This window comes from Paracoccidioides brasiliensis (genome assembly GCF_000150735.1).
Source record: "Paracoccidioides brasiliensis Pb18 unplaced genomic scaffold supercont2.11, whole genome shotgun sequence".
Lineage (NCBI taxonomy): Eukaryota > Fungi > Ascomycota > Eurotiomycetes > Onygenales > Ajellomycetaceae > Paracoccidioides > Paracoccidioides brasiliensis.
Genome location: NW_011371368.1, coordinates 895,929 through 910,283, shown reverse-complemented (window position 1 = coordinate 910,283; position 14,355 = coordinate 895,929). Strand labels below are relative to the sequence as shown.

Genomic DNA, 14,355 nt, shown 5'->3' with positions numbered 1-14,355 from the left:
TACCCCACCACCCCAACCCCCCCCCCACCCCCCCCCAACCGTAACACCAACAAAATAGGTTTTGACGTTTAAATTATCATAACAATTCACTGAGATTTCATGCAGAATACCAGGGGCACTTCGTTGATTTATAAATAGCAGATTTTTCACGTCATTCACACACAGTCTCTCTCCAGCTGGTCCCATAAACATGGCACCTAGCATCCAATCATTATCTATGATACACGATTCCCAGGAATGTATCAAACCCATTCCGGCCTTTTACTGTTGCTACCTTCTGCGTTCATGTGTTCGTCATGCTAGTCTCTATATCGGCTCCACTCCAGACCCCGCTAGACGGTTGGCCCAGCACAATGGGGACAGGAACGGCGCAGCTAAACGAACATTGAGAGAGAACCTGAGGCCGTGGGAGATGGTGGCTATAGTGAGCGGATTTACAAGCAGAGTTGCTGCGTTGCAGTTTGAGTATGTAGGCTCTATATTCAGCCCCACCAGAACAAGAGTCCCTCTTTTTCGTGTTTTTCTTCAGTTATTATTTTATTGGAGCATTGTCTCATCGTGCGATCGCTTTTAGATGGGCATGGCAAAATACAAAGGTTTCCCGCCATGCAGATCTCGACGGGAATGTGATCCAGGAATTAGGAGTCCGGATATGTCCTCGAACGGGAAAGGGGGTCAAAGGCACTGCTAAACCTCGTACTTCACTGACAAATATTTTGGCAAATCTGCATCTTCTCCTACGATCACCGTACTTTTCAAAGTGGCCGGTCGAGGTCCGATTTTTCTCAGCGGATGTACATCGCGTATGGCAGGTTTGGTTGCAGCGCGTTGATGGTTTGCTCAATGATGGGATCAGAGTAGTAACGGATTTTGCACTAGATGGGATAAGCGAGGTCGAAAGAAAAGAGCTGCTCGCGGGAGCAGGGAGGGTTGGAACTTTGGATGTCGGTTACAATAGTATCAAGGAGTACGTGGAGAAGTCGCAATTTTTACTTGAAGATGGAGAACGAATCAATTGCGGGGTGTGTAAGCAGAGGTTAATTTTGCAGCATGACATCATTGCAGTATGTTCTCACAGCTCATGTCACTGCGCAGCTCATCTTTCATGCTTGTCGTCACATTTCCTGAAGGACAAGGACTCTGATTCGGAACTAATTCCACGAGAAGGAACTTGTCCTGCATGTTATGGCAAGTTAGAATGGCTCACCATGATGAAAGAAATTTCTTTGCGACTTCGGGGCCAAGAGGAGGTAAATCGACTGTTTAGGAGACGGCGACAAGCGGGGACGCCGAAGGGCCAAGGTTTGAAAAGTGTTCGGGGTCGGGGTCGGGGTCATTCGGAAGACGAAAGCGATGCGTTGCAAGTGTCCACGGGTCTCGACATTGTCGATCTTACCCCATGCTCTGACGATCCGTGGACGATTGATTGTGCAATCGGTGAACTTGGGGGAATCGCACATCGACCGGGCGGGGAAAGCTCGGGCAACGATTCTGACGCAACAATCACACCCGAAATGGAGACCCCTCCCCAGAGACGCCGAAGAAATCAAAATACGAGGACTCAGCGTTTGGGATTGCAAAAATCTGCTACGATTAACCTATCCGACTGGGATGATGCAGAGGTCATAGAATGAACATGAGAATTGAAGGAGTAATGCTGAAGCGGCCTCTTCGGGATAGGTATTAGGCTTGGCTGTCCGCTGGCTGTAATAATGCACCAAGACTTCTCAGCGGCCCAATGGCTTGAATTTTCTTGATGGCTTTCCTGGCTTCACTAAGGATATCCTGCGCAACGTCCGCCTCTGACCGACCAGCATTAATAACGCAGACATTTGCGGGGTCCTCTCTCTCGATAAATGTTTGAAATAGTTGCCGTACTCGAGCCTGAAGAATATCATTCTCATATCTTTCCAGACCATAGCCACCTCTCCTTGCGGCTTCCTCCGGGGATATATTCAAGAAGAGCCATATATCGGGTTGCGGCAAGCCGATCTCTGGCTGCCAAGCCCAGTCCAACGACAGGCCGGGGACATCTTTAGCTGCAGAATAGACAGCTCCAGAGTAGGAGTAGCGGTCGATAATGATACTGATGCCGTTTGATATATCCTTTTGTATCTCCTTAGCTGCCTCCCATCGGTTGGCGGAGAAAAGAAGATGGATTGAATGGTCATCCAACTGTGAGTCTCCAACCAAATAGGCATTGATCAGTTTTCCTATCGCCGTAGTTCTATCTACGCATTTGTGTTAGTTCTCATTTTAGGTAATACAATAAACAAATGGAACATAAGCAAGTACCTGGGAATCGCCGGTACTTGACTTCATGCCCCTCTCGCTGTAGAGTCTTCTGCAACAATGCGCATTGCGTCGATTTGCCAGCCCGATCCAAGCCCTCTACGACGATGAGAGCACCCCTTTGCGTTTTATTTCCTGGTGGCCCAGCTTCCATCACAAAATAGCCTTTTAGTTATCGTTTTATCTATGCATAGAAATGTACTGTCCAGAGCAATTGACTAACATACCCCGTATCCAAGGCTGTTTGTTGTTCGTGTTGTTGGAGAGAGGTTAGATGACCGCAGCGTTTCCTGGCGTAACTAACTATAACTAGTTAGTTAACTACAATAACTGAGTTAGCACAACCAACGTTCTGTTGTATGCGACTTTAACTAACCGAGATCTTAACTACACGTGGAGCACGTGACGGCTTCGTGGAACGGAGCACTGATTTATTCGTTGTGTCCAGAGATCCCTTACCATCATCACCGAATTTTCTTTTTTCTTTTCCTTTCTTTTTCCTTTTTCCTTTTCTTTTTTTTTTCGTTATTCCTAAATTATGCAATCTGAATTGCTTGCTGAACTCCCCGATGAGATGTTCAGCTTCAGCCTCCTGGGTTCTCCGCCAATTCTTCTCGCCCCGCGACTAGGCAGATTGGCTCTGCTCGGGAGAAAAGCAATACAGACACCAAACTTTGTCCCTATAACTTCTCGAGGTGCATTGCCTCATGTATCTCATGACTTGATGAACGAGCAGCTGCCAATCAGCAGTCTGTATACTGCTTTCGAGGATTGTGAGTTTCGTCCATCCAGGCGACTAAATCTCAACCGTTGCTCGGCACCCGCCATTAAACTGACAATACTGCTCATTGGAGCAGTTTAGTTGCAGAAAGGGGACAAAGAGACATGCTGCCGATATACGCAACTCCTGTGCAGCCGTTCGAGTCCGCCCTTCGAAAATTCATATGTCAACGGGAAGATCTGTTGTTGATTTTGGGTCCACGACGAGTTCCGCCCGTGCCATGTCCAACTCCAAATGCCTCGAATTCTGTAACGATATTGACCTCAGTTGGGTTCCGTCAATTAGAAACTGAACAATATGTAGAAGCTATTCAGAAATTACAGCCCGATATAGCAGTCGGGCTATCAGATTTACCGAGTAAGCCCCCTGGGGTTAAGCGACGAGACCGGATGGTAGACAGGACGCATGCATGGACAAGAGATGCAGTGGAAAGGCTATATGGTTCTCAGAGTGAAAAACAGACGACAGCATTATTTCTTGCGCCTGTGCTGCCACTGGACAAGGAGCAGCAGAAATTTTACCTTGAGGATTTGGAGGATGAAATGAAGCCAAATGTGGCTGGCTTTGCACTCTACTCACCGGAAAGTTGCTCCGTGATACCAGAATCTATGGCTGCGCTTCTGCGTTTGGCATTAAGTGAAACTAAAACGCCACAAGAGATCCTAAAAGAGGTTTCACTGGGTATCGATCTGTCAACCGTGCCGTTTATTGGAGACGCTTCGGACGCGGGTATTGCTCTCGACTTCACTTTCCCGAGTCCAACAAAAGGTGCTGAGTCGGGCCTAAAGCCACTGGGATTTGACATGTGGCCAGCTACACATGCGCTGGATATGTCGCCCCTTGTGCAAGGCTGCCCGTGCTACACATGCCAAAAATTTACCCGCGCATACATCCGGCACTTATTGCATGCGAAAGAAATGCTTGCATGGACGCTCTTGCAAGTACATAACTATCTTGTCATGGATAACTTCTATGCCGCAATTAGAGATAGTATTGCCAAAGGCACGTTTGCGGAAGAGGCACAGAAATTTGAGCTTACATATGACTCAGGGCTACCCCAACAAACTGGCCAGGGGCCTAGGTATGTAAAATCTATGGTCTAATATGTCCTGACTCTTAGCCTATCCAGCAATACATGATTCCGGGTGCCCGCACTAAGATTATAAATTATGCAGAATACGCGGGTACCAATTCAGAGGCGAAGCAGGTGCTAAGCCCTCAAATCCGAAGGCGTATGGTCGCCTGGACCATGTTACGAACAATGTCACACAATCGGAGTCCTCACTAGCGAGTGCAGATGTTGATACGGATGAGATGTTAGGTCAGGGTTTCGCGGAGAAACCTGTGTGAATGAGGCTTGATGCATCGTTTTTCCTCAGCTTCTGTCGAACCTCATGCACCTAGATATATGCTAAGCATTGGATGTTGAAGATTTAGAGCGACGAATTCTATTGATAAGTCATATAGTGACATACAATTATATCACGATCTGCTTCATTGCCGTAATCTCATTCATTCAACCATGGAGGTTTAGAGGTATATGTGGAAATTTTACGAGTCGGAACCACCGGTTAAGTAACCAAGCCACTACCATTGATCTCCGATCCGGCCTAGCTCGGTCATGCGACCAGGCCTGACGTCGTCCACCAATACAATCCTCAGATTCCTCAGATTCCTACAGATAATACTCTGTACGGAGTTGATCTTACAGCAGCTGCAGTGTCTTCAAGCTACCTTTTTAGCCTTAAAGATAGAGAGGAGCTCAACAGTGGGACCCTAAGCACTGCGACTAAGCCATCTCCGCTTCCCGAATCAACTAGTTGAGCTTTCCAGGGGTTATCCTAGCTGTTGGTGGTCACTGCTGGAGTATTCTTGCTAGCAAAAGCTTTCCAACAAGTGAAGGCGCTAAATTTGTCCACGAATATAGCTTTGTGATTACGATTTTTAGGTCTGAGCACCATCATGTCTGCAAGTTCTGCACATTCGCCACCACATCGCCAATATGATGCGGGACAGAGCTTTTGGCAAACCGAATACTCTTGATGAGATCGATACATCTGGGATGGCAGATGAAGCCCCGAATGCTTCGGAATATCATTAAAAACATGCTACTCTAGGTATTTAATCCTACCCACAGAGTGGTATGCTTTTAGCATTGTGCATTAGACGTCCTTGGAACGATAAAACCGATCCTTTGGGAAATGGTTCCTATTGATATACTATGTCTAAAGCAGCTGGCTAATGCATTTTCCTGTGATAGCCATTGCGGGCATCGTCAGGTTTGATGTCGACATCTTGAAGCAGTTGATATGAATAAGCGAGATAGTGTCATCATAGCTCTCAAGGGTAATTTTCGCGATATTCTTCAAGGTCAGGCTGATGTTCACTTTGCGTGCAACATACGATAAGGGGGAAAGTAATAGTAAGAATGGAGAAATACTTGACGAATGGGTGTATCTGATTAAATTCCCAAATAGATGTAGATATGTCTAACAACATACCCCACTGTCACTCAACTGCCATTAAATGTACAGTTTCCCAGCATAGCATCTCAAAAAGCGGAGAAGAACAACTGAGGATCGCTCAATAAAGGCGTGTCAGCCATTGCCGGTCTGGAATGAAAATTTATGAATATGTCCCAGAACATCAACATTGCTCCATCCGAGACCGTATTTATTCAATAGAGCCCAGTTGGATTGGCTTCGGTATCTTCTTTCCCTGCAAGCACTCTCCATAAGAACTTCTCCGCCTCAGAGGCTTCTTTACCCCCGCATCCAGCACCGAATTTCTGACCGACCACACAGATCAGCCAAGCGTCCTTTTTAAGTTGGTCTAGCAATTGCTCCGTAGGACTCCCACGACGGAAAATGCGTCTCCATTCATCCCAAATACGAAACGCTTCATGCCCCCAGGCGCGGAAACTCACTTCTTCAATGATCGTGGGAGTGATTATCTCTTTGCCCTTGAACACGCCCCATGTAACAGCGTTGACCCCATTGCTGCTTGCTGCACCATTATAATCAGGAACGGCGTCGTCAAGGCCGGTGGTCCCTGTGAAAGAAGAGGACGACTGGAAGTCACCAGAAGCATTAGTTGCAAACCATGAGAGTTCGTCTTGGCCATGACGTTTAAATATTGGTTTCAATATCTTTTCAAAGTCTTGTCCTGAGCAAAAGAATTCGACAAACGCTTTTTGGAAAACGAATCCCTCGCCGCGCGGACCCCAGCCGAAAATTGGATGATCGCTACGTACTCCATTTACCGCAGGTTGAGACGCGAGCGTCCACCATCCGCGTCCGTCTATGAGCTGGAGGAGTTCTTCGCGAATAGTAGCAGTCTCTGCATTCAAGCCACCAGAATCCTCTGCACTTCCACCCTCTGACCAGGGTACTATGTGAAGCTCACCAGACACATGGCAGTGGAAAAGTTTGTTAATGTCTTCTCTAGATGTTGGATATCCCCATAATTGACGCGCTACATTGGCATTGACGTGTAGCGATGGCCCGTATCCATCAATTTCTCCGAAAGCCGGGGATCGTGCATCGCCCCAGCGGCCATTTGGAAAATCGTCCCAAGTCGCTTCCCGTCCCAGTGCACCCATGCCTTCAGATATTTGTAGCGCTGTGGATTGATGCGGAGGATTAAGGGCTAGCATGCCGGCACCTAGAGCTTGGGTCTCATGCGTAGTAGAAGTTTGGGAAGAGGGGGCCCCAATCGATAAAGAGGCTGGGTGATCGACAATTAATCGGTTATGAGGTTGGGAATTTAGGGATGAAGCTCTTCTTTTTGATATTAGGGGAACGCCATTTTTCATTCCCGGGGCTATGAAAACTGCCGAGTCCAACTCGGTATCTGAATCGCTTGAAGGTTCGGATGATGTGGGTATAAGGTTACATCTCTCGACGATAAAGGCGACTGCTTTTTCTAAATTAAGGGTATAGAAATGGAGCCCGCGTGGACCAGGGCAAGGAAGGTTCTTTATCCCATTGACAATCTCGCAAAGAATATCGATACCGATTTGCTTCACTGCCTCATCGTCCGCTTTAACTTCTTCCACACGCGCCATGATGTCAGGAGGTACTTTGGCATGGCTGAGTTTCGTGGTCCTGGTTAAAATATGATAGCTCTGTATGGGCATCAAACCAGCGATGATAGGGATAGTTTTGAAAACTCCTGATTCATGATTTCGGAGCATCTCCTCAAATCGCTTATACGCTTCCAAATCGTAGATCAGTTGGGTCATAATAAAGTCGGCCCCAGCCTTTCGTTTTTCCACCAGATATGGGAGATCTCTCGCGGGATCCTGCACCTCAGGATGTGATTCATCGGAATGTCCTTCCGGATATGCTGCTACTCCGATACAGAAATAATCGCCATACATACGACGTATGTACCTCACCAAATCAACTGCATGCGTAAAGTCTTTGTTACTGTCATCTTCTCCGTCGATATTATACTCTTCGCTGCGTGGAGGATCGCCACGCAATGCCAGGATATTTCGGATACCCAACGCATTGGCTTCTGCAAGCGCATCATCCACCAGTGTCCTGTTCATATTCGTACACGTCAAATGCAAACAAGTGGTAAGTCCTAGTTGGCGCTGGCACATCTCCGCGAGTTCGAGAGACTTAGACACCGTGCTTCCACCAGCGCCCCATGTAACATTCACGAAAAGTGGTCGAAGGGCTTGGGACATGCGCTCCAGACGGGCTTTGAGATTTAAAAATCCCTATAGAAAATAACTGATTAGCCTTAGCGAAATGAAACGGGGAGTATGGGACGGGGCGGCGGGGGAATTAATGGAAATTTGCCAATCCGAGTGTGACGTACCATCGGGGTCTTCGGAGGGAAAAACTCGAGAGAGAAGTAGTTCGCATCCTGAGGCAGAGCAGCTATTTTATCTGATATTCTCTCCATGGCTATTGTTGCTTTTGTGGTTGTTATTGTTGTCGTTGTCTTTCGCTGGGATGAGGTTGGTCGTCAGCAAGACGTTTAAGAAAAATGCCCCCCCGTCTCGGTTCGAGGTCGAAGATTTCCGTGCCTCTCGCCAACCACCACAAATCTTGTCGGTCAAATCGACATATAACCAGTTACTAGGTACCTACTTAACAAACTACACAGTGACAACCAGAACTATTATATTTCTTGTCAAGTAAACCCTGCATGATTCTCTAAAACCCAAACTTTACAATCCTAGCGTTTATTGAGTGGTATATTTATATGTGCCCCTTACGATGCGTCCAAGATGCTAACTAGCAGTCTGCGAATGCCTAGGGTGGGATCCGAGCAGACAAGCTGCATCCGACTGCTGAGATTGGTTTCAACAACATCGCGTTCTGCCGTGACGGTTCGTTCTCTCATTATCTAGCGAGATACCTTGCTAGCCAGCGGTCCTAGCTTAAACCTGGGTCAAAGATTGTATTTTGGGCGGAAAACCCTTGAAACCCTGGCTCAATGTCCGGCCTTATTACTGCCAGGTGTTCCACGGAACTGGTAGATTTAAAAGGCCAAACCCAATGTTTAACAGGTCGGGTTGTTCTACAAATACCTTCATGGTGGGGTATCTTGACCTTTAGGTTGGATCTGAGTTAGTTAGCTGAACTGATTAACTCGAATTATCCTTAAACTCCAATTTTGACCAGCTAGTCAAGGACCAGAGCTAGTTGGTAATATATCCCCAGAGATGGAGCATAGCACTTCTCTGTGCCTTGCTATCTTGAATTTTACCGTTTTCAAACGAGTCAGACAACATCCATTCGCTTGCACACAGTGTGTCTTACACAAATTACCCCTCTTCGAGGACAGGTTCAAGGAAGATGACATAAGTGGCGCAAGTTAACTAAGGACTGTGAGCGGCAGTTATCGCCAAATCTTGATGCGCTCATTTCGAATGCACATCTTTCGTGGATAGAGGGGAAGAGCTCCTGATCCATCAACACGACTTTTAGGATCGGATATAAATTCGTCAATATTATGCCATTTGTTTTCTTCGCATTGTTGTGTTTGTGTTGTGAGCAAGGCCAAACCCAGATTGGATTTATGGGCGAATACAATCAGGCCTTTTCGGATCTTAAGTCTCCACGATAGTAATATATTAGCACCAGTGGTTTCCTGTCTGCTATATGCGTCGCCGTTTAAACACTGCTCCTACTTGACATTCGCATATCCTATGTACCCACATTTACACTGCCAGAGAGCTGGTGCCCAAGTTCTTCCCTCTAGGACACCGTTGATGCAAAATCAAGATAGCGTAGAAACTTTTAGCGGGGTGGTTGAACATAGGGAGGTTTACTAGACAAAGCTCCCACGGACGACATAGTTAAAAACCAAAACAAAAGCGTGTTTCAATTCTGTAACTAGGGAAAGGTGGATTTGCCAATTACCAGCCATTCAAACAGCAGCAAAATCAGGTCCGGGTTGGATATTCTGCCTACGACAATAGCAATACGGCAACGCTCCGCTCCGCACATGAAATTGTCAATCAACCAAAAACGGGGGAGAAATCAGCCCCCCGGGCCGATAGAGGCTAGCATGGAGAGGTTAAACCCAATAGAGTTAGTCCGGCGAGTTTGACCGCAATCGGACCAATCACACAACGGTCCGTGGGTGCTGTGGGGCCAACCTTAAAAGACATTAGCGACCTGCAAATCGAAGGGTTCCTGAGCCCCACAACTTGCCAACTGCTGACCAAACCATCATCGGTTTCCAAGATAGTCTGACAAATCCCACTTAAGGACATCCTCATAGTGGTGGTGGTATTGCTTCTGAGTTCCCTTTGTTCAGCGCGGAAGCAGTGGAATGCGAAGGGTATGCAGGTTTGAACAATGGAACTATTAAGCTCCGGAAAGTGGCGTCTACAATGGTTAGGTGGGGAGGGGGAGTTCGATGAAGCCCCGCCAATCAAGCCCCGCCAATCAAGCCCCAACTGGTTGCTTTGGATTTTTTGGCTAGGACTGGTGAGAGTGAGTTTGTCTCTGGGCACGGACGAATTACAAGTCGAAAAGGGGTGCTCCAGCACCGTACCTATCTGATTAGGGAAGTATTTCATCCATCCCAACAATAGGAATGCCCTAGGAATTATGTTCGCATTGTCTCCATTCCACGTACCGGGTCGGATTGGGAAGTAGGCCGGATTCGGTGCTGGGACCAGCCCCATTGCTGCAGGAGATGCTGCATGTAGGTAGTTAACTCTATGTTAATGCGACAGAACCTCGTGAATTGGAATGCACATAGCCTATTCCTGATTGCTAGCACTTCTCTGTACTTTATGGTGGCTTGGATCACGTATCGTGTGAGGAGTATATATCGCTCCTTACCTCCCCCCCTTCGTCTTGCTAGCCCCTCGTCTTGCTAGTATTCCTTGACTTCAATTTATCAAATCACCCCCAAGTCCAAGGTTCCCTTCTTAACAAGTTCATGAGAACAGATCTTGACGCCACATAGCCAGCCAAAGCCCTTCAACGACCATATCACCCACCCGAAACACTATGGCAGCCGACGCAGAGCCTAAGTCCAAGTATGCACACTTTGCCGAGCCTCATCCTGTCTTTGAAACTTTCAAAGAAGAGGCTAGCAAGCCCATTGATGCAATATATGCCATCAAAGATATGGACACATTCAAAGCTGCATGGAACGCATTCCCACCTGCGGTTTTTGATGATGGGCCCGTTGTTGGCCAAGACATCACCGTCGAGCATATAAACATACCAGTGAGCGATGGCACCTTGATGGAACTCAGGATTTATAAGCCAATCAATCCCGTGCCGACATCCACTTTATTCTTTGTATCACATGGTGGAGGTGAGTAGAGTTGGTCAACCGTGTGATTTCCCGAATTCCATGGAGGGGTTCCAAGATGCGTTTCTAACTCTATACATTCCAGGATGGACGATATGCACTCACGACGTCGAAGAGGCGCAGAATAGGCAGGTCGCCAAGGATAACAAATGCGTTGTCGTGAGCGTGGAGTATCGAAAATGCCCCGAGTTTCCGTTCCCATACCCGTTAAATGACTGCTACGATGCGTTGCTCTGGGTATGCCACAAATGGCCCCTGAGGCCGGTGGAAAAAAAAAAAAAAACTTTTAGTCTATGAATTCTAACCAATGGTATAGTGCAAATCGAATGCCTCAACCCTCGGTATCAACCCGGAGAAGATTATCCTAGCAGGCACAAGTGGCGGTGGAAATCTTGTAAGTTTCTTACACCACCCGTTCATCAATCCGGCAAATAATAACAGTTCGCAAGGCGGCTTGTATCGCACTGAAGGCCCGAGATGAGGGAGTCACCGGAATTATTGGCCAAGTCCTCAACATGCCAATGATATGTCACCCAGACCTATTCCCGCGCGACAAATATGAATATAGGAGCTGGGAAAAGAATGAGAATGAGGCCGTCGCATCGTCCTCAAGAGCCCTATTCCACTGGAATTTGTATCTTCCGGAACTGAAGCCGGACGCCTATGCAAATCCCATCCTGGCTGAAAGCCATGCAAATCTCCCTCCAGCCCGTAAGTGAAACTAATACTCGGCATATATAGATTTATTCAATACGTTTCAACTAACAACTATTTTTGCATAGTCATCCAAGTAGCCGGTCTCGATCCCCTGCGTGATGAAGCTTTTGCCTACGGGGAGGCCCTGAAGGCAGCTGGGGTTCCGGCGACCGTGAAGGGATTTGTCGGGCTCCCGCACGCGTTTTATTTCTTCCTCCAACAGCTGAACAAGGAGTCCAGGGAGTATATCCAGAACATTGTTGATTTTGTACAGGACGTCGAGAAAAAATCGATACCTATATAGTTTAACGTGCTGCCACCCCATTTGGTGTGTACAGAGCTGTCTGGTTTTATTTGGAAGAATACGATATAAATACGGGGATGGAAGGAGACAAGGGTTATAGCATTGTAAATGGGTTAAATCAAACAAATATTAAAAATGGCCTATACGGGTTCCTAGAGCCGGTACCACATACATTCGAGTACTCATTCCAAGGCTGCAAAAACAGATCCGCTGCTAATTAGCAGTTAATCTTCATTTCAGCCCTGGAAGCCTCCCCGCAGTTAAGAGAAGCCGAGCCGCATGCAAACGAAACAAACATCTCGTATTCGCTGCCTTATGCGATCTTGAGCCTCTCCTCCTCGACATAGCAGAATTCACTGCCTTCCGTTCGTGTGTTAATTCATCCATTCTCTTTTACATATCTCTACGCCCATTGAAGTGCGCTATAGGCATAATTTTCCGCCCTCACCTCTCTAATTGAACCTGTTCTCGCTATAGATTAACAAGTCACTGATTCAATCATCGAACCACCATATCTTCATACCGTCCCGATAATGCAAAACCAATAACTCCTTTTTAATAAACAAAGAAAAACAACTAAAAAGGCGCGAGAGGGGGAAGAAGGAAACAGAATGCCTCTCCGGACCCCTATAGCACCAACTATCCCTCTGCAACGCCCGCTCCGCGCTCGGTCCATCCACCAAACCATCTCCCGCCAGCAATTCTCCACCACCCCACCCCCACCCCCACCCCCACCTCCATCCTACCCCAATTCCTCCCGCCTCCGCACACGCCTCCAAACCTTCAACAACCGCCTCCCCCGCCTCCTCAGACTTTACACAACCCCTCTTCTCAACGCGCCAGTCACACACGTCACTTCCTTCCTAATCCTACATGAGATCACAGCCGTAGTACCACTTCTAGGTTTGACGGGGGCATTTCATTACGGGGGCTGGATTCCATCGTTAGGAGATGGGAAGGTAGATGAAGGGGTGCGAAAATTTGGGAGGTGGTTGAGGAGGAAAGGGTGGGTTGGAGCGGAAGCGGAAGTAGAGGCGGAAACAGTGATAGAAATGGAGAGAGATATGAAAGGCAAGGCTTCTGAGGGGCGGGTTGGGCTTGTTGAGTGTAGGGATAGAGGGGTGAGGTTGGTCTTGGAGTTTGCGACCGCATATGCTATTACGAAGGCCTTGTTGCCTGTGCGGGTCGTGCTTAGTGTTTGGGCTACGCCGTGGTTTGCTAGAGTTTTGCTTGAGCCTGTGGGGAAGGGGGTCGGGAAGGTATTTGGCAAGAAGGGGTAGATGTGAAATGGACCTTTGGTTTTAGCCAGATTTTTGGCCATGGCTGTGGTCAGGTTGGGGTATTTATATGAAAGGGTATGAATTGGAGTTTTATATTGTGGAATGTAAAACATTTGTCTATATTCTTGTCGTCGTGTCATTAACTGACATCACATCATTTAGGGCAGGTACGCTAAGTTGCTAAGTTTATAGATCTACTCGTAGATCCAGTTGGCCTGGCTCTGCTCATACTTCACGAGCTCCTCAGGCTTGAACCAAAGGGCAATTTCCTTCTTAGCGCTCTCGACACTGTCGGATCCGTGGCAGACATTGCGACCCACGTCCTACGAAGTTTGGTTAGAGCTATAGCGGAAAACCTGCGGGTCTCAAGTTGCTTGCTGGTCACTTACAATTGCGTAGTCACCGCGGATAGTGCCCGGTGCAGAGTCCGCCGGGTTTGTTGCCCCAAGGATGGCTGTTGACCAGGAATGTTAGAACATCGATGGTGGAAGGAAGAATTGGGTATACACATACTACGGCCAGTCTTGACGACGTTACGGCCCTCCCAGACCATGGCGCAGATGGGGCCACTCAGCATATCTAACGAATTATCAGCATAACGTCGTCATTTGGGAGAAATGGTTCGACCCTTTGTGATGGGAATAGCGGGGTATACTAACAGCTGACGAGGCCGTTGAAGAAAGGCTTGCTAGAGAGATCCTCATAATGCTTCTCGAGGTGCTCCTTTGAGGGCGTGACGAGCTTGATGGCAGCAAGTTTGAATCTGCGGCCCGTTAGAACATCAGAACATTGCGTCCCGCGTATTCTCTCCGTCAGGTACAGTTCCCACTCACCCGCGGTTCTCGAAGCGGGATATGATAGGGCCAACAAGTCCGCGCTGGGAACGAGGAATGTCAGTATTCAAAATGAACAAGAAGGTCGTTTGGTAACATATGGTGGATGTAAGGAAATAACGGGTCTATTTGCTGGTCATACCTGGACTCCATCGGGCTTGATAGCAATGAAACTGGAGAGCGGTCAGAAAATATTAATGCATACGCTCACGAGGAGGGAAACCAGGAACAGGGAACAGAAAAACACCAACATACGTTTGTTCTGAGGCAGACATGTTGGTTTAATAGAGGTATCACCAAAATATCCGTAGAGATCTGTTATGGATGTTCAATGGCTGTGGTTTGTATAGTTAGTGGTGAAAAATATGTTTG

General features: G+C 47.5%; 8 protein-coding genes across 8 annotated transcripts; 4 read left to right on the top strand and 4 right to left on the bottom strand.

Moving 5' to 3' along the window:
• Positions 1 to 190: 190 nt before the first annotated feature.
• PADG_07531 (structure-specific endonuclease subunit SLX1) lies at positions 191 to 1,634 on the top strand (the record flags this gene model as incomplete). Its single annotated transcript, XM_010764469.1, has 2 exons — positions 191 to 465; positions 575 to 1,634. The coding sequence occupies 2 exons, from the start codon at positions 191 to 193 to the stop codon at positions 1,632 to 1,634; spliced, it is 1,335 nt and encodes a 444-aa protein (XP_010762771.1).
• A 49-nt stretch (positions 1,635 to 1,683) lies between these two features.
• On the bottom strand, positions 1,684 to 2,446 carry PADG_07530 (thymidylate kinase; the record flags this gene model as incomplete). The annotated part of the gene is made up of 2 exons (XM_010764591.1): positions 1,684 to 2,231; positions 2,296 to 2,446. The coding sequence occupies 2 exons, from the start codon at positions 2,444 to 2,446 to the stop codon at positions 1,684 to 1,686; spliced, it is 699 nt and encodes a 232-aa protein (XP_010762893.1).
• A 384-nt stretch (positions 2,447 to 2,830) lies between these two features.
• On the top strand, positions 2,831 to 4,423 carry PADG_07529 (uncharacterized protein; the record flags this gene model as incomplete). Its single annotated transcript, XM_010764590.1, has 3 exons — positions 2,831 to 3,065; positions 3,155 to 4,154; positions 4,249 to 4,423. 3 exons carry the CDS (start codon positions 2,831 to 2,833, stop codon positions 4,421 to 4,423), a joined length of 1,410 nt encoding a protein of 469 aa, XP_010762892.1.
• Positions 4,424 to 5,750: 1,327 nt separating this feature from the next.
• Positions 5,751 to 7,990, bottom strand: PADG_07528 (methylenetetrahydrofolate reductase; the record flags this gene model as incomplete). The annotated part of the gene is made up of 2 exons (XM_010764589.1): positions 5,751 to 7,802; positions 7,904 to 7,990. 2 exons carry the CDS (start codon positions 7,988 to 7,990, stop codon positions 5,751 to 5,753), a joined length of 2,139 nt encoding a protein of 712 aa, XP_010762891.1.
• A 1,609-nt stretch (positions 7,991 to 9,599) lies between these two features.
• Positions 9,600 to 10,229, bottom strand: PADG_07527 (uncharacterized protein; the record flags this gene model as incomplete). The annotated part of the gene is made up of 2 exons (XM_010764468.1): positions 9,600 to 9,695; positions 9,762 to 10,229. 2 exons carry the CDS (start codon positions 10,227 to 10,229, stop codon positions 9,600 to 9,602), a joined length of 564 nt encoding a protein of 187 aa, XP_010762770.1.
• A 331-nt stretch (positions 10,230 to 10,560) lies between these two features.
• Positions 10,561 to 11,870, top strand: PADG_07526 (uncharacterized protein; the record flags this gene model as incomplete). The annotated part of the gene is made up of 5 exons (XM_010764588.1): positions 10,561 to 10,873; positions 10,956 to 11,107; positions 11,187 to 11,264; positions 11,320 to 11,581; positions 11,653 to 11,870. The coding sequence occupies 5 exons, from the start codon at positions 10,561 to 10,563 to the stop codon at positions 11,868 to 11,870; spliced, it is 1,023 nt and encodes a 340-aa protein (XP_010762890.1).
• A 611-nt stretch (positions 11,871 to 12,481) lies between these two features.
• On the top strand, positions 12,482 to 13,150 carry PADG_07525 (uncharacterized protein; the record flags this gene model as incomplete). Its single annotated transcript, XM_010764587.1, has 1 exon — positions 12,482 to 13,150. One exon carries the CDS (start codon positions 12,482 to 12,484, stop codon positions 13,148 to 13,150), a length of 669 nt encoding a protein of 222 aa, XP_010762889.1.
• A 194-nt stretch (positions 13,151 to 13,344) lies between these two features.
• On the bottom strand, positions 13,345 to 14,258 carry PADG_07524 (nucleoside diphosphate kinase; the record flags this gene model as incomplete). The annotated part of the gene is made up of 7 exons (XM_010764586.1): positions 13,345 to 13,473; positions 13,540 to 13,604; positions 13,664 to 13,729; positions 13,810 to 13,913; positions 13,984 to 14,027; positions 14,126 to 14,156; positions 14,239 to 14,258. The coding sequence occupies 7 exons, from the start codon at positions 14,256 to 14,258 to the stop codon at positions 13,345 to 13,347; spliced, it is 459 nt and encodes a 152-aa protein (XP_010762888.1).
• Between the last annotated feature and the right edge of the window lie 97 nt (positions 14,259 to 14,355).